This window comes from Dendrobates tinctorius, unplaced genomic scaffold (assembly GCF_039654945.1).
Source record: "Dendrobates tinctorius isolate UK_male_01 unplaced genomic scaffold, ASM3965494v1 ptg000039l, whole genome shotgun sequence".
NCBI classification, from domain to species: domain Eukaryota; kingdom Metazoa; phylum Chordata; class Amphibia; order Anura; family Dendrobatidae; genus Dendrobates; species Dendrobates tinctorius.
In genome coordinates, this window is record NW_027361707.1 from 14560944 (window position 1) to 14587677 (window position 26734).

Below are 26734 nucleotides of genomic sequence, written 5' to 3' on the forward strand. Positions count from 1 at the left end.
TACAGTGATATGAGTGAATGCGTTATGTTCATCCCTTCACCCTTCACTATGATGCTGAAAATATATCTCCCATAAGAATATATCTCCCAATATTCCTCACTTGCTACTAAAAGTCTGTAACCATTCCTTTAAACAGAGTAAGCATTTGCATTGGAAGTGTACTTCGGCACCTCTGAATATGTGAAGCCTTGGTGTCTGGTTCTCAGAGTAGATCTCCTATTGTAATTGCATGGTCACTGCAGGAAGCCCTACTTCAATGGAGGTTGAAGTGTCATCTCTCTCTCATTTCCCAAGTTATAATTAGTTTCTCACTCCCCCAGTTATAATGAATACCATATCGTAAATGTGAGAGTGATACGTCCCATCTCTGGATATGTCTTTATGGATTTTACAATTTTTCTCCACAATGCTATGTATAGGGCAGTAGAGTCCCCATAGATGTTTTTTAGTATGTACAGTATATAATATCCAACCAGGAGCAGACATATCATTGGTGCAGCCCCGCAGAGGCCTAAGAGGTAAGAGGGCCCACTTCACTTCCAAAGCAACAAGCAGATTTTGTCACACCCATATTATTGGACTGCAAACGGCCCATACACTGTTATTGCACAGGGGGCCTTTTATGTCTTAAAAAGAGAGAAGAGCCAGCACTGCCAGTGGTCAGAACGCATAACATGAGGTGCATATGCACATATCTTACTGCATTCAAAATGAGACATTTAGCAAAATATTGATCAATATATTGAGCCACCCCGCCACGTGTAGGTCAAACCTGAGATGTCTGTGTTCAGACCTGGTTGGCCTTCATCTGCACCTGCTCCATCTGGCTGCACGGGAGTGATGCAGTCATGCTTCAGGTATGGATTGTATTTGATATGGTCTTGCTTTTAAAACATTTAGGAGGCCGCAATGGCACAGTGAATAAATACAAATGTAGAGTAGGACCCCCCATATGAGATTGCCTTGGCGTGGCGGGGTGGCTCAATATATTGATCAATATTTTGCTAAATGTCTCATTTTGAATGCAGTAAGATATGTGCATATGCACCTCATGTTATGCGTTCTGACCACTGGCAGTGCTGGCTCTTCTCTCTTTTTATGGCCTTTTATGTCTGTCTGCCAATGATACTATCTATAGACTATATGTACTATATGTTTCTGACATCAAGTCAATTTATTAAATAGATATATTAACCTCTACAAATGTTTAAAAAAAAATGAAAGAACATGTAGACATAAAGTGCTGCGGAATATGTTGGCGCTATGGAAATAAAATTATTATTATAATAAGACACAAAGGCTCAAATGGATGACAAAGCATCATGGCACCATGCCCAGAAAACCTTCTAGGAGCATTTCCTTACAGGAGGATTCAGAAGGCTTCTGCGAGTTTCAAGGAAATTGCCAACTCTTCATGTTGTTTAGGGGTTCTTCCTTTTTTTGGTGTCCCCATGGACATTCCAAGGATAACTGGTAAGAATGCTACAGGATGTTGTAAAGTCGGGGTCATTTCCTAACTCTAAGGTATGAGAAGACGCAAAAGGTCTCGGCCTCACCTGAGGAGACCAGTATGACAAGTGATAGGGGCCTTTTTCAGATCTTTCATTGGGGATCAGGAGCTTCCAGTTACATTTCGGGTTGGAGGGACTTGGAAATAAAAGCCTTAGAAGGTTGAGGCTTTTTGAACAGTTGTTTTTTTTTCTCCCTATAATTGTACTCGGTGTTTTGGTTTGTTTTGACTGATGTGATTACACTTTGTACATCCATAGACAATAAACTAACAATAATAATATTTTTACTTACATCGTAGCCACCTGGCACCAGCATGTCCATCTTTCTCAACAGTAGCCCATCTCTTTCTGCTACCAACAGCCATATAAAAAATCATCCACAGAACTTGAATTAGCATTAAAATGATCAGGAAGATCAGCCGATCACTTTCAGCAAGGCCATCGATCTTTAAATAAGTAGCAAACATCAGAATAAGTCCAATGATGAAGATATTAATGCCATATTGACTGCTGGCAACCTCGCTGTTCTTATGCTTTCGGCTGGAAATCGATTTTTTGGGTCGCATATGCTGGTCAGATATTATAGGAGGAGGAGGTGGAGGAGGAGGAGGTAATGTTATTTCATCTGCGATATCCATAATATTCAGAGAGATCCCATTCAGTGTATCATAGCCGTTGTCTTCAGTCATGTCTGTAACCATTTAGATCAAGGAAATCCCTAAAATAAACCATAGAAATTAAATAAGTGCACTCCGATAACATCATACATGAGCAGCAGAGCTGTGCCTGTCACAATATAAAAATATCTATCCAAGGCTGCTATGTTTACACTTATGTAAGACATTCTTGCCTGTTTTGTTTTACGGAACCGACAAATGAAATTAATGTCAAAAGCCAATCCATTGCATAAGTGATGGAAACTTATGGAGCTCAACTTCTTATCTTAGGGTCCCGTCAAGGGTCCATTATGTGCTGCGGTGCACCACTCAGAGCAGGAGACCACGCATGAGTTATGTAAGGTTGGTGCTAGGAGGCACAACCTCACCCTTTTAGCATCACATTTTTAAAGGTGTATATCCCTCCAGGATGCAAAATCAGTTGAACACAATTGTGAACCAGGGAGCTGTCAGCTCCCTGCTCCACCATTCATCCTGTGCGTCTCAATGCAGAAGGACTGATGATGTATCACCGAGTCACAATCACATCAACAATTGAGACCATCATCATGTTATTATAACCTCATATGCAATTCTGCCAAATGCAACATCAAATGTTCAGACGCAGGTGTTTTAAAGATAATTCATCTTTCGGCCATCAAACTTCCACCTGGACAGCCATCTGTTGTGGCTTTGGCCTTAATTTTAGTCCAACTTCTAATTTTGACTATTTTAATGCTGTTAAAGATACTTTTTCGCTCATACGTAAATTGCATCTTACAGAACATGTGGCACCCCTGAGGCTCAGTCGCCACAGAGGTACTGCACCTCCTCCTGGTGGAATTTAGAATACATAAAAGAGCGGGAAGGTTTAGAATGATAGGTCAGTCTGAGAGAGGAAGCCACTCAGAGGGGAGTGAGGAAAGAAGATCCCTGGAAGAGGGATGGAGGAAGGAGGTGCTGCAGCAGATCTCAGTGACCTGGGTCTGCTGGCACAGGAAAGGAAAGAAGGAGAAAGACATTGAACTGAAACCTGATCTTCCATAAAAGAGAGAGATTAGAACGGAACAAAGGAGTAAAAGGGAACAGAGAGGACGTGGGTTAGAGGAAGAACCCTGCCTAGAAGTTCTATGCGCAAGGCCGGGGCCCGGTCCCCAAGGTTGTATGGACACTAATGGTTCTGCAGCAGACACCGGTGGAGTAGTGGGCTGTAAATGCACTACTCCCATCTAAGACTTGGGGGCACAACAGCAACTTGGATAGTGAGCCGGGACTCAGGAGTAGAGAGTCCCCGAAGCAGGCTACAGCCATCTGCCATACAAGTAGAGTTCTTGGGAACATCTGTCAGGAGTCACTCCAGTGTAACTCAGTACTGGTAGTACTTCACACTTAAAGGCACTATAGAGGAGACGTTCAGAAAGGCACAAGTTGGTGGAGCGTTGGAAGGGAGCATTCCATCTTGCCTGGAGGTTGACTGAGTCCCTGACCCGGAGGACACGGCACGGAGGCAGGCACCTGTGTGTACTACAGACTGTGAGTAAAGCTTTGGAACTGCAAGCCCTGGTGTCCTCAATTCATTCTTGCACCAACGCATCCAACCCCGCTACATCTGGGTACCAGCTTCTACACCGCTTGTGCCTCTCCTCTTCCCCCACATCTACACTGCCCTTGGGCTACAGCTCCACCTGTGGGGAGCTTCACCATCTTGGCTGCAACACACCACCAGCCCCAGAGGATCTGCATTCAGCGTCGGCCTAACACCTCCCTTGCCGAACACCACAGGTGGCGTCACAAACTATTCATCTAACTACATTCCACTATTCACATTTTCCTATTACTTGGGCACCCAGGGCCACGGTCCAGGTCACTGCTACTGTGACACATCCCACTGATACCGGCCCGGTACCGAGTATCCCACAGCCCTGGGAGGGCGACCCAATTACTTCTCAGAGGATTCATTCCAACCAGATTTTACTACAGAAACAAAACTACAAACGCTACGGACATTAGAAGAGCTATTGTTGGAGCAGGATGATCACAGAGTGATCGATTCCTTTCCACTAATAAGAAGAAATCTACCACCTTACATCCTCTCACTCTGTTGCCCTGCAATCTAGATATTTGTGAAGATCTTAAGAAAATGTTGTTCCAAACATGAAATGGTAATTTTACGAAACATCAGAGATTAGCGTTGGGAAATGAAAGAGAATGAAAAACATCGAGCCCGATTCATCAAGACTGGTGTTCACTCTGGTCTTGATGAGGGGGCAGATTCTAAACATCCATGAAGAGCTGCACACCTCATCATGAATCTGGATCATCTGAAAGTGACGTGTGCCTCAGGGCACTATGCCAGAAATTTTACTCCAGTAAGGGTCTAGAGTAAGAGTTATGGCATACGGTACATCACCGCTCATCATGAATTAGACGGTCTGTGACATCATGCTCACTCTGTTCCCCCACCCCGCCCTAGCTCCACCATTTTTAGCACGGCTGGGAGAGACTGGTGTGAAGACGTCAAAATTCAAAACGTTTTGGTGACATGTTTAGGGGGCATACTGTGCGCACCTGTTAATGGAGCGGCAGCGTTTGACGAGTTGTGTGCATCTCAGAAATCTGGCATTTTTATTAGAGTCCCTAGCATCTGTGATCAACCAGCAGAATTTGTGCAACAGGCCAATGAATTAATGATGCGATTTTCATAAAGGCACTGCCGTTGTCCAAAATTTCCTATTCCAATATGGCCACTGCTACACTGCATGCATTAGGACCTTGGTGGGTCAAGCAGCTTGTCTGACTTCACTTGGAGCTGCTCCGTTGTCTCCTCGACTGCATCACCCGCTCGCATTCTGCAGTCCAGAGTGCCCAGATTGCATGCGTCATGTAAGAATGGTGAAGCTGGCGGGGCGGAGCTAGCCAGCTATGTGAGAGTTAGCAGAACTCAGGAGCTCCTGTTAATTTTTTCTGTTGCAGTACTCCATCCTAAGCCCTGAGGGGTCCGGACGGCTTTTTCTATACCTCTGGAGCCCGTGGTGCCGGTGGACAGTGACCTGGAGGTGTACAGGCGAGAACTATGAGAAAATCACGGCCTGGAAGAGGAGTGGAGGGGAAAGCTCAAAATGGTGCCGCACTGCTGTGTGGGCCGACAGCCGGGAGGTGTGCAGAGGAGAGACGGTGAGAGACAGCTGCAAAGCTACAGAGGTATGCGTGGTCCCCGGCCAGGGGCTCTCCCAAACAGCCCCAGCAAAGATTGGATCAGGGTGAGATGCAGCCCGGATGGAGGTGGATGGCCCCCAGAACGTGCAAGGGGCAGGGGGAACCATAGAGGCACAGGCTGAGGAGCAGATGCAGGATCCACTCATGGTCACGTTATTACAGACTGCTAATCCTCCCACCCTCACTGGTGTCCTGAATGCTGTATCACAGGGCAATGCAGCACTGGCCCTACAAATGAGGGACATTAAGGATGAGGTGAGGAATGTCAAGCAAGATATTAGATCATTAACTGATAGAACTACTGAGCTGGAAGAAAGACAAAACGATGTGGAAGATGTATTGTGGCCCATGAGAACACGAGTGGAACAGTACAGCAGAATGATAGAGGCAATTAAAGCCAAACAGGATGATTTGGAAAACTGGATGCACCACAATAATATACGAATAGTGGGGGTCCCTGACAAGGTGGAAGGAAATAAAGCCGTGGAATATTTTGAGACTTGGATTTGGCAGTCATTTGAAAATAATGTTTTGTCCCCATTGTTTGCAATAGAAAGAGCCCATAGGGTCCCCACCAAACCCCAGGTCCCAGGGGCGCAACCGCGTACAGTCTTGATTCGAATCCTTCACTATAGGGACAGAGATGACATCCTGAGAGAGGCCAGAGACAAGGCGGATCTAATAATAGATAGGCAACAGATCTCTTTGTACCAGGACTTTTCCATTGAGGTCCAGAATAAGAGACGGTAATTCCAAGATGTTAAACGCCGGCTGCACTCCTTAAAAGTGCCTTATTCGATGCTATACCCAGCTAAGCTACGAGTGGTAGCCATGGACTCTACCCATTTCTTTGAATCCTCAAAGGACGCGCGGGATTGGCTGGAAAAAATGAGAAAAGAATACGTCAGTCGGCAACTTGAGTTTATATATCTTCTGCTCTTGGACTACTGTGTGTAAGTTGAACTCTGCTGAATGTCTTTTTTGCATTTTTCATGATATCTCCCTCTGGATTGATTGTTGGTGGAGAGAAGATGGAGCTCCTCTTTTCCCCTGCAGCATATTTTTGGCCTGCCCTGGTGGAATTTTTTTTTTATGGTTCCCCTTTTTATTTATTTTTTTTTCCCCTCTTCCAATCCGTCCATCATTATGCAAAAATACCCAGATGATCTGTAACGAAGACTCCTGTAATATGTGGAGCAAAAAGGGAAGGCGGTATAGAGAGGGTTTGCTTATCATTGCTTCTGGTTGGTGGCAGTAGTGAGCTGCTAACAACCCCCCCCCTTTTTCTGGAGAGCTGCGGGATAATGGTCTGGACTCTCACGGTGAGCGAAAAATAGGACTTCCGGCCTCAAGTATTATGTTTGAACTGCGACATGGGTTTGTTGGGGGGAGGGGGGAGTTGGGTATTGTTACTATTTTCTCTCAATTGTCTCTTGGTGTGTGGGGCTATTATGGATAGATGTTTGCATGAAATGTTTCCTCATGATGCTCCGCTGTTTGCGTCTTTCTTGAATAGCTATCATGGCCCGAACTCTTAAAATACTGTCGTGGAACAACCGTGTCCTGAATGAACCAACTAAACGTAAAGCAATACATGAGTATGTAAAGTCTTCCCAGGCTGAAGTGATATGTCTGCAGGAAACATATATGACCAAAGATAGACTTCACTCTGTACGTCCCCAATGGGTTGGACAATGCTTTCATTCTACTTTCTCCACTTATTCTAGAGGTGTGAGTATGCTGTTCCGGAAGAATACCACGTTCCTGGAATCTGATTCTAAAATTGATGTGGATGGTCGATTTATATGCTTGATAGGCAGGCTGATTGAGATTGAATGCTTGATTGTGGCTCTCTACGTCCCTCCTCCGTATTCTGGAATAGTGCTGCAGGAGAGTCTCCGCTTTGTAGAGAGACATCCAGGGGTCCCAACGGTGATACTGGGAGACTTTAACAACATAATAGATAATTCATTTGATAAATCACAGGGGTTGGGGGGAACACTGGGGGGTTGGACACCCTTTGGGAGACTGCTAGCTGAAGTTGAGCTGACGGATATATGGCGGCGAGACAATCCACAAAAGAGATTATACTCCTGCCTGTCCCTGCCCCCACGGCTCGCTGTCTAGGATTGATATGGTACTGGGTAACCCACAGGCAGTCCGGCTGGCCAGGGGAGTAGAATACTTGCCCAGAGCTCTGTCAGACCACTCCCCTGTTATGGCGACCTTTGACTGGGGGGGTGGGAGAGGGGAACGTGCGCCATAGTTTTTTAATGCATTCTGTATATCGTACCTATCATTCAGACGGATGCCAGGATTCCTGATCTACTAAGAGAGTTTTTTGCTGTTAATGAAGACACAGCCCCAAGAGAAATAATATGGGATACGTCTAAAGCCTATCTAAGGGGTCTATTGATCACGGAAGTGAACAGAGTTAGCACTAAGTCTAGAGCACATGGGGATCTCTTGCAGAAAGAGGTTATCTCTGCGGAAATGCAATATTTGGAAACTCCGTCAGATACACATTTTAGTGCATTAAAGGATTCTGAAAAACGATTAGCTCAATACGGGCTTTCAACGGCTGCAAGTAAACGTTATTTTCAGCATCAGGCTTACTTTGGGGAAGTGAGAATCTGGAATTCCCTGCCTGAGGAGGTGGTGATGGCGAACTCAGTCGAAGGGTTCAAGAGAGGCCTGGATGTCTTCCTGGAGCGTAACAATATTGTATCTTACAGTTATTGTTAGGTTCTTTAGAAGGACATAGCTCTGGGGATTTATTCTGACAGAATTTTATAGGCTGAACTGGATGGACTAATGTCTTTTTTCGGCCTTACTATGTTACTATGAGAGGGAACTGGACATTTGCTGGCTACCTTGCTCGAGACCCAATCTGTCTCCGCGATGGTGACCGAAATAAAAAATAAAAACGGGGAACTGATGAGGTCTTCTGCTGGAATTTTAACAGGTTTTAGAGAGTTCTTTGGGACACTGTTTGATTCTCGGGTGGGTTTTCCTGATGATATACTTAACAATTTTATGGGGAGTGCTAGATTGCCTACCTTGTCGGAATTGGACGCTGCCACGTTGGAGGCTCCAATTAGTATGGAGGACCTGGAGGAGGCTCTAGACTCAATGGCAGGAAACAAGGCACCGGGAACTGATGGGCTACCGATGGAGGTATATAAACAGTACTCGGATATAATGCTTCCACAGCTGCTGAAGGTATTCGAAGCAGCTGGGGAGGATAGTCACCTGCCCCGGTCCTTGAATGAAGCAATCATAGTAGTGATACTCAAGGGTAATAAATATCCTTGTCTTCCAGAGTCGTATCGACCGATCTCTCTTTTAAATGTCGACGTTAAGATTGTAGCAAAAATCCTGGCAATACTGCTATCTAAAGTAATAACCAGCCTTAGTCATCCAGACCAAACTGGCTTTATGCCAGAAAAATCGACTGCAATTAATATTCGTCGGTTATATTTAAATCTACAAATGCCATCAAACAGAAAGGAACCTAGAGCTGTTACGTCCTTGGACGCTGCCAAGGCATTTGACAGTGTTGAATGGTCATATCTGTGGGCTATATTAGCTAAGATGGGTTTCCGTAGAAATTTTATTGCCTGGGTACAGCTATTGTACTCGAGTGCAGAGGCCAGGATCAGAGTTAATGGGGAGATCTCGGATAAATTTAACTTATATAGAGGCACTAGACAGGGATGCCCCCTGTCTCCCTTATTATTTGCTCTAGCTATCGAGCACTTGGCGGCGGTAATTCATGCAACACCTGAAATTACGGGATTTGAATATGTGTCTCTGCATGAAAAGATAGTGTTATACGCTGATGACATGCTCCTATTCCTTGGAAACTCTCCGTCATCCCTGAAAGTAGCAATGGAGGTCTTTGACTCCTTTGCAAGGATTTCTGGCCTATTTATTAATTGGGAGAAATCTTCAATCATGCCGGTGGGAAGGGCTCCCGAGAATCCCTCGGGACTAGCTGGACGCTTAAATGTAGTCAGAGAATTTAAATACTTGGGAATTCATATCAGGTATAATGTACAAGATTTTGAACGCCTAAATCTTACCCCGCTGTTTGCTAAATTTCATCAAAAAGTAAAGGACTGGTGCAGGTTACCATTGAGTATGGTGGGCAGAGCAAACCTAATGAAAATGGTCCTCATGCCACAAACTTTGTATATTCTTCATAATGCGCCCGTCTGGATTCCTAGCCAAATTTTTTACCAATTAGAGTATTCAGAGAGCTTATTTGGAAGAGGAGTGTTCCTAGAATTCGGTTGGAAGTGCTACGTAGATCTAAAGAGAGGGGGGGTTTAGCAGTTCCTGATCCATTTCTTTACTATCTCTTGGCACAATTGCAGCATTTCAGAGGATGGGGGGAAGAGGACTCCACTCTGCGAAGTTCCTCGGGGCATATGCTAGCATGTGTAGTAGGAATTGACTTGCTGATACAATCGTTGGATTTGGGGCGGTGTCGTCAGGGTCTGGCTCTCAATATTCCGACAATGAACTGCATGGATAGGGTGTGGAATACAGCCAAGAAACTACTTGGTATACATGGGGTTACGAGACATGCCCTGATCTGGAGAAACTCGTCTTGTGCAGAGCTCAATAAATTAGAGAGCTTTGAGTTGTCAGAGAGGAAAGGCTTTAAATTAATATCGCAACTTTATTCAGACGGGGAACTTCGATCTTTTGAAGATCTCAAACAGACATTTTCCATTCGTAATGCAAGATTTTTTTCAATATTTGCAGCTACAGCATGCTTGTGAAACACAACATCGACTCACCCCGCTTAATAGATGCGATAGAACCCCTTTGTTAGATAGAATAGTTATGGGAGGGGGATTACGAGGGGACTTCACAGACGATGAGTGGGAAGATATATTGCAAGAAGTCACAAAAGTGTCGGTTAGTGAGGCGCAGAGAGTGTCATCCTTTTTTCCTTCACCGGGTATATCGAACCCCTGTATGCTTGTTGAGAATGGGTTATGCTAGAGAGGCTGATTGTTGGAAATGTGGTATGCCTAATGCAGACTTGATTCACCTAACCTGGAACTGTCCCCGGCTACGTAGATTTTGGGGCGATGTGGTTGATTTACTTATTAGTGTTTATCAATGTCATATGGTACTGGACCCTAAAATGTCCCTTTTGGGTCAGGTGGCGAACTTGCCACTTTCAGAGGGGCACCAGTTGGCAATTTAACGTATACTATATCAAGCTCGTAAGAGGGTGGCGGCTCATTGGAGGGAATCCTCTGTACCTACAATCACGGCGGTCACTAATGCAGTCAATAATACTATTGATATGGAAAAGTATGTATATCAACAGCGGCGGACAATTAAGAAGTGGGAAGATAAGTGGGCGCCCTGGCAGGATACTCCTGGGTTGGCACCTTCTGCTTTAACATGGCTGAGAGCGCAGAGGAGGATGTAATGAGATCCTTAGATCAACATTACGCTATGGTGGATGTTACCGCAGAGGTGGCTCTGGAGGTTACGCTAACAGCCCGGGATTTGGAACGGACATTACAGGCGTTAAGGACCCGTTTAGAAATTTGATCATCTGCAATGGAGAATTGTGGCCGTGAGGAGATTAAATACACCAGGAGAGAGAGAGGCTTTTGTTGGGTGGGATGAGGGTGGGACTATGGGGATATTTATGGGTTTCTAGATTTTTTATGTAATATGCTGTTCAGGAATTATCCTGTGCTTGATTACATGCTTTCTGGATTTTGAAAATGTTCAATAAAAATTTACCTCATCAAAAAAAAAAAAGAATGGTGAAGCTGATACTTCACATTTGGGCCTTATTTCACCTAATGAATTCACGCTTTTTATGCCCAACTCTTTTGCCACCTCACCTCTCACCGATGAAGTGTAGGTGAAACGTGCGTTGAGCATATTGGAAGAGAGTGTAGGAGAAACAATGTTCATGGATGCATTTAGTCGGTGTAGGACTCTATTACTTACCTGTATTTACCATGTCACAATATATTTAATATCACCAATACGGCATTATTCATCATATTGATATTGGCAGATTGTCTATTTGCATATATATACATACATTGCTCAAAAAAATAAAGGGAACACTTAAATAACAGAATGTAACTCCAAGTAAATCAAACTTCTGTGAAATCAAACTGTCCACTTAGGAAGCAACACTGATTGACAATCAATTTCACATGCTGTTGTGCAAATGGAATAGACAACAGATGAAAAGTATTGGCAATTAGCAAGACACCCTCAATAAAGGAGTGGTTCTGCAGGTGGGGACCACAGATCACATTTCAGTACCAATGCTTTCTGGCTGATATTTTGGTCACTTTTGAACGTTGGTTGTGCTTTCACACTCGTGGTAGCATGAGACGGACTCTACAACCCACACTAGTGGCTCAGGAAGTGCAGCTCATCCAGGATGGCACATCAATGCGAGCTGTGGCAAGACGGTTTGCTGTGTCTGTCAGTGTAGTGTCCAGAGGCTGGAGGCGCTACCAAAAGACAGGCCAGTACACCAGGAGATGTGGAGGGGACCGTAGGAAAGCAACAACCCAGCAGCAGGACAGCTACCTCAGCCTTTGTGCAAAGAGGAACAGGAGGAGCACTGCCACATCAATGCGAGCTGTGGCAAGAAGATTTGCTGTTTCTGTCAGCGTAGTGTCCAGAGGCTGAAGGTGCTACCAGGAGACAGACCAGTAAAACAGGAGACGTGGAGGGGGCCGTAGGAGAGAAACAACCCAGCAGCAGGACCGCAACCTCCGCCTTTGTGCAAGGAGGAACAGGAGGAGCACTGCCAGAGCCCTGCAAAATGACCTCCAGCAGGCCACAAATGTGCATGTGTCTGCACAAATGGTTAGAAACCAACTCCATGGGGATGGTCTGAGTGCCCGACGTCCACAGATGGGGGTTGTGCTCACAGCCCATCACCGTGCAGGACGCTTGGCATTTGCCACAGAACACCAGGATTGACAAATTCGCCACTGGCGCCCTGTGCTCTTCACAGATGAAACCAGGTTCACACTGAGCACATGTGACTGATGTGACAGAGTCTGGAGAAACCGTGGAGAGCGATTTGCTGCCTGCCACATCCTTCAGCATCACTGGTTTGGCAGTGGGTCAGTAATTGTGTGGGGTGGCATTCCTTGGAGGGCCGCACAGTGTTGGGCTGTGAGCACAACCCCCATCTGTGGATATCGGGCACTCAGACCATCCTGCTGTGCAAATGGAGTCTATTCCATTTGGACAACAGCATGTGAAATTGTCTGTCAATCAGTGTTGCTTCCTAAGTGGACAGTTTGATTTCATAGAAGTTTAATTTACTTGGAGTCATATATATATATCTAATATATAAAGCTCAAAGTGTGTATGTATGTGTGTATGTGTGTGTGTGTGTATGTTTGTTTGTATGTCCGGGATAGGCATCCGCACCGTCGCAGCTACAGCCACAAAATTTGGCACAGTCACACGTCTGGACCCCGAGAGCGTCCTAAGCTATGTTGTGAGGCGAAATTTTAACCCCGCACGTTCCAATTCACCAAACAATTTTGCCTCTATCTACATACTGGGGGAAAAAGTGTGTGCGCGTCAAGCCCCGCCCCTCGTTGTGATGTCACAATGCCCCTATTTGCATACTGGGGAAGCAGTGTGTGCGCGCCAAGCCCCGCCCCTCATTATGATGTCACAATGGTTGCCATGGCGACGCTGATATCATCAAAGGTTGCAAGCCCCGCCGCCGCTCATTATGATGTCATAATGGTTGACTATGAGATGGAGGATGTGTGATGAGTATATGGGCACCAGACTATGGGATGGAGGATATGCATGATGGGTATATGGGAATGGGACTATGGGATGGAGGATGTGTGATGGGTATATGGGCACTGGACTATGGGATGGAGGATATGTATGACGGGTATATGGGCACGGGACTACGGGATGGCGGATATGTATATGGGTACGGGACTATGGGATGGAAGATGTGTGATGGGTATATGGGCACGGGACTATGATATGGTGGATATGTATATGGGCACGGGATTATGGGATGGAGGATGTGTGATGGGTATATGGGCACTGGACTATAGGATGGAGGATATGTATGACGGGTATATGGGCACGGGACTATGAGATGGCGGATATGTATGATGGGTATATGGGCACTCGACTATGGGATGGAGGATATGTATGATGGGTATATGGGCATGGAACTATGAGATGAAGGATGTGTGATGGGTATATGGGCACTCGACTATTGGATGGCGAGTATGTATGATGGGTATATGGGCATGGGACTATGGGATGGAGAATATGTATGATGGGTATATGGGCATGGGACTATGGGATGGAGGATGTGTGATGGGTATATGGGCACTCGACTTTGGGATAGAGGATATGTATGATGGGTATATGGGCACGGGCCTATGGGATCGTGGATATGTATGATGGGTATATGGGCACGGCACTATGGGATGGAGGATAATTATAATTTTCTATAACTAACCACAGTTAGTTACTATGCCCGGGCAGCGCCGGGCTCTTCAGCTAGTATATATATATATACAAATACATACATACATACATGTATATATATATATATATATATATATATATATATATATATATATATATATATATTTACACAGTGGGTTCGGAAAGTATTCAGACCTCTTTAAGTTTTTCACTCATTATTTCATTGCAACCATTTGGTAAATTCAAAAAAGTTAATTTTTGCAAATTTATTAAAAAAGAAAAACTGAAATGTCACATGGTCATAAGTATTCAGATCCTTTGCTCAGACACTCATATTTAAGTCACATGCTGTCTTGTCAGGAACACCACACTTCACTTGCTCACTGAGCCAGTGCGCATGTCCTGAGTGCAAAAACAGTGCTGAAAGAAACCTGTGGAGCGGGCAGTAGCGGTGACAATGCGTGCTTCAGAGTATCAAGACCTGAAGCATGTGACTGCTGGGGGCGTGGCCTAAGCTCCACAGAGCTAGGAGCTGCAGGGAAACTCCTAGAAAGGTAACTACGGGACAAGTTACCAAGGGGCATAGACAGGGTCGGAAACCAGATCAAGCCGGGTCAAAGCACGAGATAGCAGGACAGTACCAAAGGGTTAGACAGAGCAAATAGTCAGGACGTAGCAATAGATCAGAAAACCAGAATGGGCAATGGACGATGCAATAGGGACAAACTGTAACGGAGTAACAATAGCCAAGCCAGGAGGTCAGACCCAGAGAAGATAATAGTACCAAAACGAGAGACGGAATACAGAGTGAGGGGACAGACCGGGTCATACACAGGAATCAAACAAGCAATGCAGGATCCACGCACACCAGCGGGGTCAGACACACCAGAAAAACAGTATAGCTGACAGGGAATCCTAGTCTGGAGTGAGTATAAATACCCCTCCCAGATCCAAAGAGAGGCCGACAAAAGTTAACCCTGTGAGAACAGGACATTAACCATGTCCTAACCATGACAGTACCCCCCTCTTAATGGGGGGCCACTGGACCCCCAGCTTTCTCAGGGTATCTGGCATGAAAAGCCCGCACCAGTCGATCAGCGTGCACCGAACTGGCCGGAACCCATGACCGATCCTCAACGGAATATCCCTTCCAATGAATAAGGTACTGAAGCCTCCGGCGCACCCACCGTGAATCAATGATGCGCCCTACCTCGTACTCCAGTTGACCCTCTACCAACACTGGTGGAGCCACAGATGAGGGATCTTCTCTAACTGTCCCCACAGGTTTTAATAGGGACCTGTGGAAGACGTTAGATATTTTGAAGGAGGTGAGCAACTGTAATCTGTATGCCACCAGATTGATCACCTCTACAATCTTGTATGGGCCAATAAATTTTGGGCCCAACTTCATAGAGGGTATTTTAAGCTTGATGTTACGGGTGGACAACCAGACTTTTTCCCACACTGTTAACGCAGGACCCAACCCCCTCCTCCTGTCCGCAAAATGTTTGTACTTCCTCTGGGCTTTGGAGATGTTCCCCTGCACCTCCCTCCAGAGGGTTTTTAACTTTTGTATCATCCCCTCGGCACCAGGGCAATCCGAATCCATACAGGAAAATTCCCCAAACTGCGGAACAAACTCATAATTGACCTGAAAGGGAGACTTTCCTGTAGACTGATTAATACGACAGTTGAATGCAAATTCTGCCATGGGCAATACCTCACACCAGTCTTCCTGTCTAGAGGAGGCCAGGCATCTCAGAATCTGCTCCAATGACTGGTTGGTGCGTTCAGTCTGTCCATTGGATTCCGGGTGATAGGCAGAGGAGAATGACAACGTGACCCTCAACTTCATACAAAACGCTCTCCAAAACCTGGCCACAAATTGCAAACCCCTGTCAGTCACCACGTTCACGGGCACTCCATGCAATCGAACAATGTGCTGTATAAACAAGCGGGCCAAGGTTTCAGCAGATGGTAACGCAGGTAATGGCACAAAGTGGGCTTGCTTAGAAAATCTATCAACCACTACCCATTCCACTGAGTTGCCCTTGGAAGATGGAAGATTAGTGATAAAGTCCATGGACAGGTGTGTCCATGGTTTATCCGAAATTGGCAAAGGCACCAATTCCCCGGCCGGCCGGACCTGAGAGCTTTTAGAGCGCGCACACCCCACAAGTATTTACAAACCTTTTTATATCAGTACCCATAGAGGGCCACCAAAAACCCCTAGCTACTGCACCCCGGGTAGCTGCAATACCAGGGTGTGCACTTAACACAGAATCATGAAATTCTTGAAGGAGCGTGAGACAGAATTGTTCGGGTACAAACAATTTACCTGGGGGTTTATTCCTGGGAGCTTGTGCTTCCAGAATCTCTCTCTGTAACTCAGAGGAGATTTCGGCTACAACCACTCCCGGTTGAAGAATGGAGGAAGGAGGTTCTGGAGGGGACTCAGAATCAAAACTTCGGGATAAGGCATCCGCCTTTACATTTTTAGACCCTGGTCGGAACGTGATGGTAAAATGAAATCGAGAAAAAAAAAAGTGCCCACCGAGCCTGTCTGGGGGTCAATCTCTTAGCAGACTCAATATAGGCCAGGTTTTTATGATCAGTGATGACCGTAATGGGATGAGCGGCCCCCTCCAACAAATGACTCCATTCTTCGAAGGCTAATTTAACCACTAACAATTCCCTGTTACCGACATCATAGTTTCTCTCAGCCGAAGAGAACTTCTTAGAGAAAAAGGCACAGGGTTTGAGGTTAGTCAGGGTAGGGGGGCCCTGTGACAATACTGCCCCCACCCCCACCTCCGAAGCGTCGACCTCGACGATAAAAGGTCTTGACGAATCAGGTTGTACCAACACAGGGGCTGTGGTAAAACACTTCTTTAATGTAAGGAAGGAATTTTTTGCGGCCACGGACCAATTTTTTACATCTGCCCCTTTAAGAGTAAGGTCCGTCAAGGGTTTCACCACCTGAGAGAACCCTTTAATGAACTTCCTATAATAACTAGCGAAGCCCAGAAATTGCTGCAACCCCTTCAGGTCATGAGGCTGCACCCAATCGGTAATGGCCTGAACCTTCCCTGGATCCATGCGGAATCCCTCCCCGGATACAATTACACACAGAAAAGACAGTTCTTGCAGAAAAATGAGCACTTTTCCAGCTTAGCATACAAATGGTTCTCCCGGAGTCTCATAAGAACCGTACGTAAATGGTGTAAGTGTGACTGACTGTCCTCAGAGTATATCAAGATGTCATCCAAGTAGATGACTACATAACGCCCAATCAAGTCAGAAAAAACAACATGAATTTCTGAAAAACAGCAGAAGCGTTAGTGAGGCCGAAGGGCATAACCATGTTTTCAAACAGCCCCTCAGTTGTCAGTAACGCTGTTTTCCATTCGTCCCCCTCCCGGATCCTTATAAGGTTATAAGCCCCTCGTAGATCGAGCTTAGAAAACCATTTGGCCCCCGTGAGTTGGTTGCATAGATCAGGAATCAACGGGAGAGGGTACGTGTTTTTAACAGTAATTTTGTTCAGTTCCCAAAAGTCGAGGCACGGTCGCAACCCACCATCTTTTTTCTTTACAAAGAAACACCCCGCTGTCACGGGTGAGACCGAGGGCCAAATATGCCCCTTGCGAAGGCTCTATTTGATGTACTCTTTCATAGCTTAGCGCTCAGGCCCGGACAAATTAAACCAACGAGCCTTGGGTAATTTGGCTCCAGGTACTAAATCGATAGCACAATCAAATGGTCTATGTGGTGGGAGCGCCTCAGCCTCACTTTCGGAAAACATGTCTTCAAAGTCTCCCTCCAGACCGACAGACGACACAGATACAGATCTTATCGGATTGACAAAAGGAACCGGGTTACAACACAGACCATTATCATTACATCCCCATCGGATGATCTCCCCCTTCACCCAATCAATGAGAGGATTGTGGAGTTGCAACCAGGGCATCCCCAATACCTGCAGGCAGATTATTCATAATGAAACAACTTAACTTTTCCACATGAGTGGAACCCATTTTCATAGAAAAAACTTCAGACATAAAGCAAATTCCATCCCGGGTAAGAGGGGATGAATCCACAGCCACAATTTTAACAGGGTCTTTTAACCTGACTGTCCCTATCTTATTAAGAGTCACAACTTGGGCATCAATCACATTAATGGAGGAACCACAGTCAAAGGCGGTGGTCATAACAGGACCGCCAGCAAGTTTCAATTCAACCTGGAGCACCATCTTTGTACATGAGAAAAAATGCACCTGGGAGTCAGGACAACCTCCTCGATTGTTGCCCAGACTCAGTCGTTTCTCTGAAGAAGGGCAGGAGGGGCAATTCCTTTTCCAATGTTCAGAGGCTCCACAGTAAAAGCATAGTAGATTGTCTCTATGGTGCCTTCTCTCTTTCTCCTTAACCGAGACTGACCCAACCTCCATGGCCTCAGAAACAGGTGCAGTGTCACACAATTTGGGGTACAAGGGAGACTCTTGTTGCATCATTCCTCTAGCACGGAGTCTCCGGTCCATACGGACCGCCTGCATCATGGCATCCTCCAGGGTATCAGGGGTAGGATGTAATGCCAGAGCGTGCTGCAGAGGGTTAGACAGGCCCCTGCGGAACAACCCCCTCAGGGTGGCATCATTCCAGGATACTTCGGTGGTCCAACGTCTAAACTCTGAGCAGAACCATTCAGCAGAGTGCCTCCCCGTGTCACACTCATCACCATATACTCTGCCAGACGCACTCTATCAGGCTCATCATAAATGTGCCCCAGAGCCTCAAAGAACAAATTCACAGACATACGTTCAGGAGCAGAGGAAGAGAAAGAGAAAGCCCATGCCTTTGGAGCCCCCCAAAGTAGGGAAATGACGACCCCCACCCTCTGGAACTCATCCCCGGAGGAGCGGGGCCTCAGAGAAAAAAAAAGCTTGCATCCTTCTCTGAACGACCTGAACTCCCTTTTATACCCTGAGAAAGGGTCTGGCAATTTGACCGGAGATTCGGGGGATGCCAATGACAGATTTCTATCCTCAGCACTAGGAGCCTCTGCAGTGACAGCCCCCTGCACAGTATCCACCAACTGTTGCTGGGTATGGGCCATCGTGCGCTGTTCCACAATAAGTTTGTGGAACATTTGGGTCAGGTGCTTGACCTGATCAGCCAAAGCTTGTATGGGATCCATGAAGATAGCACACTTTTTTTTTTTTCCTTCAGAGGAAAAAAAAAACTGAAATGGTCAGCTATAATGTCAGGAACACCGCACTGAACTTGCTCACTGAGCCAGTGCGTGTGTCCTGAGTACAAAAACAGTGCTCAAAGATACCTGTGGAGCGGGCAGCAGCGGTGACGATGCGTGCTTCAGAGTATCAGGACCTGAAGCACGTGACTGCACAGAGCTAGGAGCTGCAGGGAAACTCCTAGAAAGGTAACTAGGGGACAAGTTACCAAGGGGCATAGACAGGGTCGGAAACCAGATCAAGCTGGGTCAAAGCACAAGATAGCAGGACAGTACCAAAGGGTTAGACAGAGCAAATAGTCAGGACGTAGCAATAGATCAGAAAACCAGAACGGGCAACGGACGGTACAATAGGGACAAACTGTAACGGAGTAACAATAGCCAAGCCAGGAGGTCAGAACCAGAGAAGACAATAGTACCAAAATGAGAGACGGAATACAGAGTGAGGGGACAGACTGGGTCATACACAGGAATCAAACAGGCAATGCAGTATCCACGCACACCAGGGGGGGTCAGACACACCAGAAAAACAGTATAGCTGACAGGGAATCCTAGTCTGGAGTGAGTATAAATACTCCTCCCAGATCCAAAGAGAGGCCGACAAAAGTTAACCCTGTGAGAACAGGACATTAACCATATCCTAACCATGACAGTCTATTTTCTTGTGATCCTCCTTGAGATGGTTCTACTCCTTCATTGGAGTCCAGCAGTGTTTAAATAAACTGATAGGACTTGATTTGTAAAGGCACACACCTGTCTATATAAGACCTCACAGCTCACAGTGCATGGCAGACCAAATGAGAATCATGAGGTCAAAGGAACTGGCCAAGGAGCTCAGAGACAGAATTGTGGCAAGGCAAATGTGAAGGGTTAATACTAAAATCAGAGTTGAAGTTTCGTTTTATCCATTCTCTGGAGGTTTCGTTTCTCTGTTTTTGTTGTTGCAAGATAAATTTTTATAATTGGCATGGGCTGTCATGAAACCAGACTGCTCTCATCAGGTACAAAGATAAGGGGCTCGGGGGGGTGCATTGCTCTGAATATGCCATTATACTACTTTCTACGCTATTTAGGTACAGACATATATGTAGTTTCCGGTTTTCTTGCAATATTATTGGCTTATAAAGTGAAATGCTATTGGTACTTGAGAACCTTGCATAATTAAGCAAAAGATTATAAAAGATGTGACTAAAATAAAGGGGCTTAGTGATCTGCCTCGATCCTCCCGTACAGAGACCGCCGTCTCCGTGTGGTCATTTGAGTTGCTAGCAACACTGGAATAATTTGGATATCACTGGCTCAACCGTGAAGGGTTAATTTAGCCCTCCCAAAATAGCTACCTCGACACACAGACCTGGCCAAGGTTACAAAAGAATTTCTGCAATACTCAAGGTTCCTAAGAGCACAGTGGCCTCCATAATACTTAAATGGAAGACATTTGGGACCACCAGAAGTCTTCGTAGACCTGGCCGTCCAGTCAATCTGAGCAATCGTGGTAGAAGAGCCTTGGTGAGAGAGGTAAAGAAGAATCCCAAGAACACTGTGGCTGAGCTCCATAGATGCAGTAGGGATAGGAATGAAAGTTCCATAAAGTCAACAATCTCTGCAGCCCTGCACCAGTCGGTCCTTTAAGGCAGAGTGGCCCGACGGAAGCCTCTCCTCAATGCAAGACATATGAAAGCCCACATAGCATTTGATAAAAAACACATGGAGGACGCCCAGACTTATGAGAAATAAGATTCTCTGGTCTGATGAGACGAAGATAGAACTTTTTGATGATAATTCTAAGTGGTATGTGTGAAGAAAACCAGGCACTGCTCATCACCTGCCCAATACAATCCCAACAGTGAAACATGGTGGTGGCAGCATCTTTCTATGGGGGTGTTTCTCAGCTACAGGGACAGGACGACTGGTTGCAATTAAAGAAAACATAAATGCAGCCAAGTAAAGAGATATCCTGAATGAAAACCTCCCAGAGTGCTATGGATCTCAGATCTTGTACTTGATGGAGGCCCAATGCTATCGCATTGAGAGGGCGGTAATGTCATGATGGGGGCAGGTTTGCAGGGTTGAGAATATCCCCCCCATGTGCTCACCCACCTATCTACTCTCTCTTTCCCCATGTGCTGACTTCTCCCATCTGTGCTCTCTTCTTTGACCTGTCTACCCCATGTGCTATCCCCCTTGTCTGCTGTCTCTCTCCTTCCTGTGCTGTGTTCTCCCCTTATGTGCTGTTCCGTTTGAGCTGTCTCCCCTCTGTGTTCTGTCTCACCCCTGTGCGCTTTCTCTCTCCCCCATCTGCTGTCTTCTCCTCTCATGTCATTGCCATGGTTTGTCTGACTCGGTTATTCAAGGGTTAATTCCTGTAGCCTCACTCTGACCCTGGGTGGACTTTTTATGGCCTTCATTTGGGAATTTCCTTTGTCAGTGATACTTTCGCCCTTGGCTGAGTGTGTTGACCCCTGAGTGTGTTTTGTGCCGTGTGCTGGTTTGCCTGATACTTCTGCTTTTGACTCGGTCTGATCTCTGGATACTGCTTGTTGAATTCTGTTTCTGTACCTTCTCTGTCCGTTTGGTATTGACCTCTGCCTGGCCCCGACTATCCGTTCTGTCTAATCCTTTGGTACTGTTGTGCTATCTTGTGCTTTGACTCCAGCCTGATCTGGTTTACGTCACGGTTTATGCCCCTGGGTAACTTTGTCCCATAGTTACCTTTCTAGTTTTCCTTCAGCTTCTAGATCTCCGGAGTTTAGGCCATGCCCCCAACAGTCAGGTGCTTCAGGTCCTATCTGGCCTGAAGCAATCTCTCTTCTGTCCTGCTCACCCTGCATTCCTAGGAGGCTGAGGCTGTCTTCTGAACCCGTCTTCCAGGAGATTGCACTGGTGAGTTCACTTGCAACCCTTCCTATGACAGTCATCTCTTGTTTGACCTGTGTACCCCATCACTAAACAGTTAGTGCACAGCATGTCAGGAGTAATTTCTTTTTAAAGGGGTTTTCCCACAAAAGAGGGTTCATTTTACAAATTGTCTGTGTCTGTCCGTGTACAGGACATACCACAGCTCCTGGGCAGGGGAGGAAGCAAAAGATAATACTGACATTACAGCTGGAGATCGCAGAGGATACATTTTGTGAGGTAAAATATTGTTTAAAAACAGTCAGTGAAATATTTAACCTCAAAAAATTAGTCCTCTTTGATCCCCTGCTGTAATGTCAGTATTGTCTTTTGCTTCCTCCCCTGCCCAGGAGATGTGGTATGCTCCGTATATGGTCAGACACAGACAATTTTTAAAATTAACTTTCGTTCGTGGGAAAACCCCTTTAATGTGACCGGCTTCCTCTGACTGTAGACATGTCGCGCATCTGCCACTGGGATCAGCCAAATGATTCACTGCACCTGCGTGGAATTCACGCAGGCGCAGTGCGACGGTGTTCCTCTGGTGGTACCGCGCAAGAGGCTGTGTGAGTGTGTGTGGTGTGTATGGCGTATAGAGTGTGTGTGTGTGTGTGTGGTGCGACGGTGATCCACTGGTGGTACCGTGCAATAGGTTGGTACCAGCAGCAGTTTCCATATTGAGACACCCATCACTTGGGTGTCACAATATGGCGGTCTGTAAACTCCTCCTCTTGGAATTCTGGGATACGGTGACATCTGGACAGAACAGGAAATGAAAACATTACAAGGCATTTATATAAACATATATATATATATATATATACAGTGGGGCAAAAAAGTATTTAGTCAGTCAGCAATAGTGCAAGTTCCACCACTTAAAAAGATGAGAGGCGTCTGTAATTTACATCATAGGTAGACCTCAACTATGGGAGACAAACTGAGAAAAAAAAATCCAGAAAATCACATTGTCTGTTTTTTTTTCATTTTATTTGCATATTATGGTGGAAAATAAGTATTTGGTCAGAAACAAAATTTCATCTCAATACTTTGTGATATATCCTTTGTTGGCAATGACAGAGGTCAAACGTTTTCTGTAAGTCTTCACAAGGTTGCCACACACTGTTGTTGGTATGTTGGCCCATTCCTCCATGCATATCTCCTCTAGAGCAGTGATGTTTTTGGCTTTTCGCTTGGCAACACGGACTTTCAACTCCCTCCAAAGGTTTTCTATAGGGTTGAGATCTGGAGACTGGCTAGGCCACTCCAGGACCTTGAAATGCTTCTTACGAAGCCACTCCTTCATTGCCCTGGCGGTGTGCTTTGGATCATTGTCATGTTGAAAGACCCAGCCACGTTTCATCTTCAATGCCCTTGCTGATGGAAGGAGGTTTGCACTCAAAATCTCACGATACATGGCCCCATTCATTCTTTCATGTACCCGGATCAGTCATCCTGGCCCCTTTGCAGAGAAACAGCCCCAAAGCATGATGTTTCCACCACCATGCTTTACAGTAGGTATGGTGTTTGATGGATGCAACTCAGTATTCTTTTTCCTACAAACACGACAAGTTGTGTTTCTACCAAACAGTTCCAGTTTGGTTTCATCAGACCATAGGACATTCTCCCAAAACTCCTCTGGATCATCCAAATGCTCTCTAGCAAACTTCAGACGGGCCCGGACATGTACAGGCTTAAGCAGTGGGACACGTCTGGCACTGCAGGATCTGAGTCCATGGTGGCGTAGTGTGTTACTTATGGTAGGCCTTGTTACATTGGTCCCAGCTCTCTGCAGTTCATTCACTAGGTCCCCCCGCGTGGTTCTGGGATTTTTGCTCACCGTTCTTGTGATCATTCTGACCCCACGGGGTGGGATTTTGCGTGGAGCACCAGATCGAGGGAGATTATCAGTGGTCTTGTATGTCTTCCATTTTCTAATTATTGCTCCCACAGTTGATTTCTTCACTCCAAGCTGGTTGGCTATTGCAGATTCAGTCTTCCCAGCCTGGTGCAGGGCTACAATTTTGTTTCTGGTGTCCTTTGACAGCTCTTTGGTCTTCACCATAGTGGAGTTTGGAGTCAGACTGTTTGAGGGTGTGCACAGGTGTCTTTTTATACTGATAACAAGTTTAAACAGGTGCCATTACTACAGGTAATGAGTGGAGGAAAGAGGAGACTCTTAAAGAAGAAGTTACAGGTCTGTGAGAGCCAGAAATCTTGATTGCTTGTTTCTGACCAAATACTTATTTTCCACCATAATATGCAAATAAAATGAAAAAAAAACAGACAATGTGATTTTCTGGATTTTTTTTTCTCAGTTTGTCTCCCATAGTTGAGGTCTACCTATGATGTAAATTACAGACGCCTCTCATCTTTTTAAGTGGTGGAACTTGCACTATTGCTGACTGACTAAATACTTTTTTGCCCCACTGTATATATATATATATATACTGCTCAAAAAATAAAGGGAACACTATTCCATTTGCAACAGGCTGTTTGTGTCCCCTTTATTTCTTTGAGCAGTATATATATAACTTTATTATTAATTAAAGGGAATCTGTCACCAGGTTTTGGTTTTTTTGTGTTCTCATCTGAGAGCAGCATAATGTAGGAAAAGGGACCCTGATTCAAGCAATGTATCACTTAGTTTACTGGGTGCAGCAGTTGTGACACAATCAGCGTTTATAAATGTAGCATGTAGCAGAGCTGAGAAAGTGGCCCCGGACCACACACGGCTTTCTGTATACATAGTCTATTGACAGTAAGTTGCTTATCTCAGGAAGGGGGTGTGGTTGGAGGGGGCGTGGTCTCACATATAGTCCAGGCAGTGATTATATCCTGGTGATAAAACATTTATTGTAAGGAAACTACAGCACACAGCATAATATGTGACACATGGTTATAATCTGTGTCTGTGACAGATTCCCTTTAATATCCATTCTTTATTATTTATTTCTGCACGGGCTCTTTATTTATTGATATATTGAATTATGGTCTTGGAAGTGATTATTTACATCATCTGTTCTGTGCACCATGCACTTTATTGTTTATTCTAATTTATTTTATTGTTATTTATTTTTCTTTCACATCATGTTTTACAACGACATCTGCATCATGTATTTAATGCACTATGAACTTTATTGCTACTTTATTTATTGAGTTGTTGTTCACATTGCATAATTCTATAGTTATTCAACTATAATTACTCTGCCGGTCACTCTTTTAATGACATCTCTTTACTATTGTCTGCTTACATTATTGCGATCCATGCATTGTGTTTCTCCACCTCCATTATTTTTTTAGCTCAGTTTTGGTTCTTATGTCTATAATTGATTTTTTTTATTATTTTGTATTGTCCACTTAATATCTCATAAAGATTACACTTTTTATGAACTTGTAATTTCTGATTGTGAGCTACAGTTATGTAGGTTTTCCATATGTCATTAAATGGCGCTTGCTGCTTGGAGACTCAGTCCACACGCTGATCAGACCGGAGCAGTGCATTGAGGACATAGGGCAGTAGTTTCTTTTTTTTTTTTCTATTATTTAGTCAGTCAATACTTGTGAGGTGAGGGGGCATTATACTGAGTGGGGATAGCGGTGGATGCATCATTATGCTGTGGTGGTGGGATAACTGTGAGGGTAATCATACAGTGTGGGGAGAAGTAGAGGATGCATCAAACTATAGAGGAAACTGTAGGCACCATCATACTGTGCAGGCCTGGATTGTTAATCTGCCCAACCGAGCATTTTCCCGGTGGGCCGTTATTTATTAGCCTGTTGTGGGCCGCTGGCTAATGCGACGGCAACCGGCCTCTTTTAACCGCCGCTGGCCCTTTAAATTTGCGGGCACGGCAGCGGTTTCAAAGGTGCGCGCACTGCAGTGGCAGCGATTTTGGGGCAGCACCCTAGGGGTTAAGAATGCGTTCTTTGAGGGCGGAGCCGGAGAGAGCACACTGTGCCACTGCTCTTCTGTCAATGGTGTCATGATCCAAGGTGGATCTGACAAGTAAATGGACAAAGTGAACTTTTTTTCCTTTGGCTTGGTGCCAAAGTGGTGTGATTGCCCCCGGTGGCCATTAGAATTATTACACGTGGTGTCGTTCATTCTAAGTTGCCACGGTGGTGGTGAGCGGTAGTGCACTTTAGTTTCTTTGGTTTAACCCCTTCACCCCCAAGGGTGGTTTGCACGTTCATGACCGGGCCAATTTTTACAATTCTGACCACTGTACTTTTATGAGGTCATAACTCTGGAACGCTTCCATGGATCCCGGTGATTCTGACATTGTTTTCTCGTGACATATTGTACTTCATGTTAGTGGTAAAATTTCATTCAAATAACTTGCGTTTATTTGTGAAAAAAATGGAAATTTGGCAAAAATTTTGAAAATTTCGCAATTTTCCAACTTTGAATTTTCATGCCCTTAAATCACAGAGATACGGCACACAAAAAACTTGATAAGTAACATTTCCCACATGTTTACTTTACATCAGCACAATTTTGGAACCAAAATTTTTTTTTGTTAGGAAGTTATAAGGGTTAAAAGTTGACCAGCGATTTCTCATTTTTACAACACCATTTTATTTTTAGGACCACATCACATTTGAAGCCACTTTGAGGGGTCTATATGATAGAAAATACCCAAAAGTGACACCATTCTAAAAACTGAACCCCTTAAGGTGCACAAAACCACATTCAAGAAGTTTATTAACCCATT

At 45.2% G+C, this 26734-nt stretch overlaps 1 protein-coding gene across 1 annotated transcript in view; it reads right to left on the reverse strand.

Moving 5' to 3' along the window:
* Positions 1–2224, reverse strand: part of LOC141088609 (proton channel OTOP1-like) — a 66011-nt gene extending 63787 nt beyond the window's left edge. The window contains exon 1 of the mRNA XM_073574752.1: positions 1804–2224. Coding sequence (XP_073430853.1) covers positions 1804–2212 — 409 coding nt within the window. The 5' untranslated portion in view covers positions 2213–2224. The remainder of the gene's footprint in view (positions 1–1803) is intronic.
* Positions 2225–26734: the final 24510 nt, after the last annotated feature.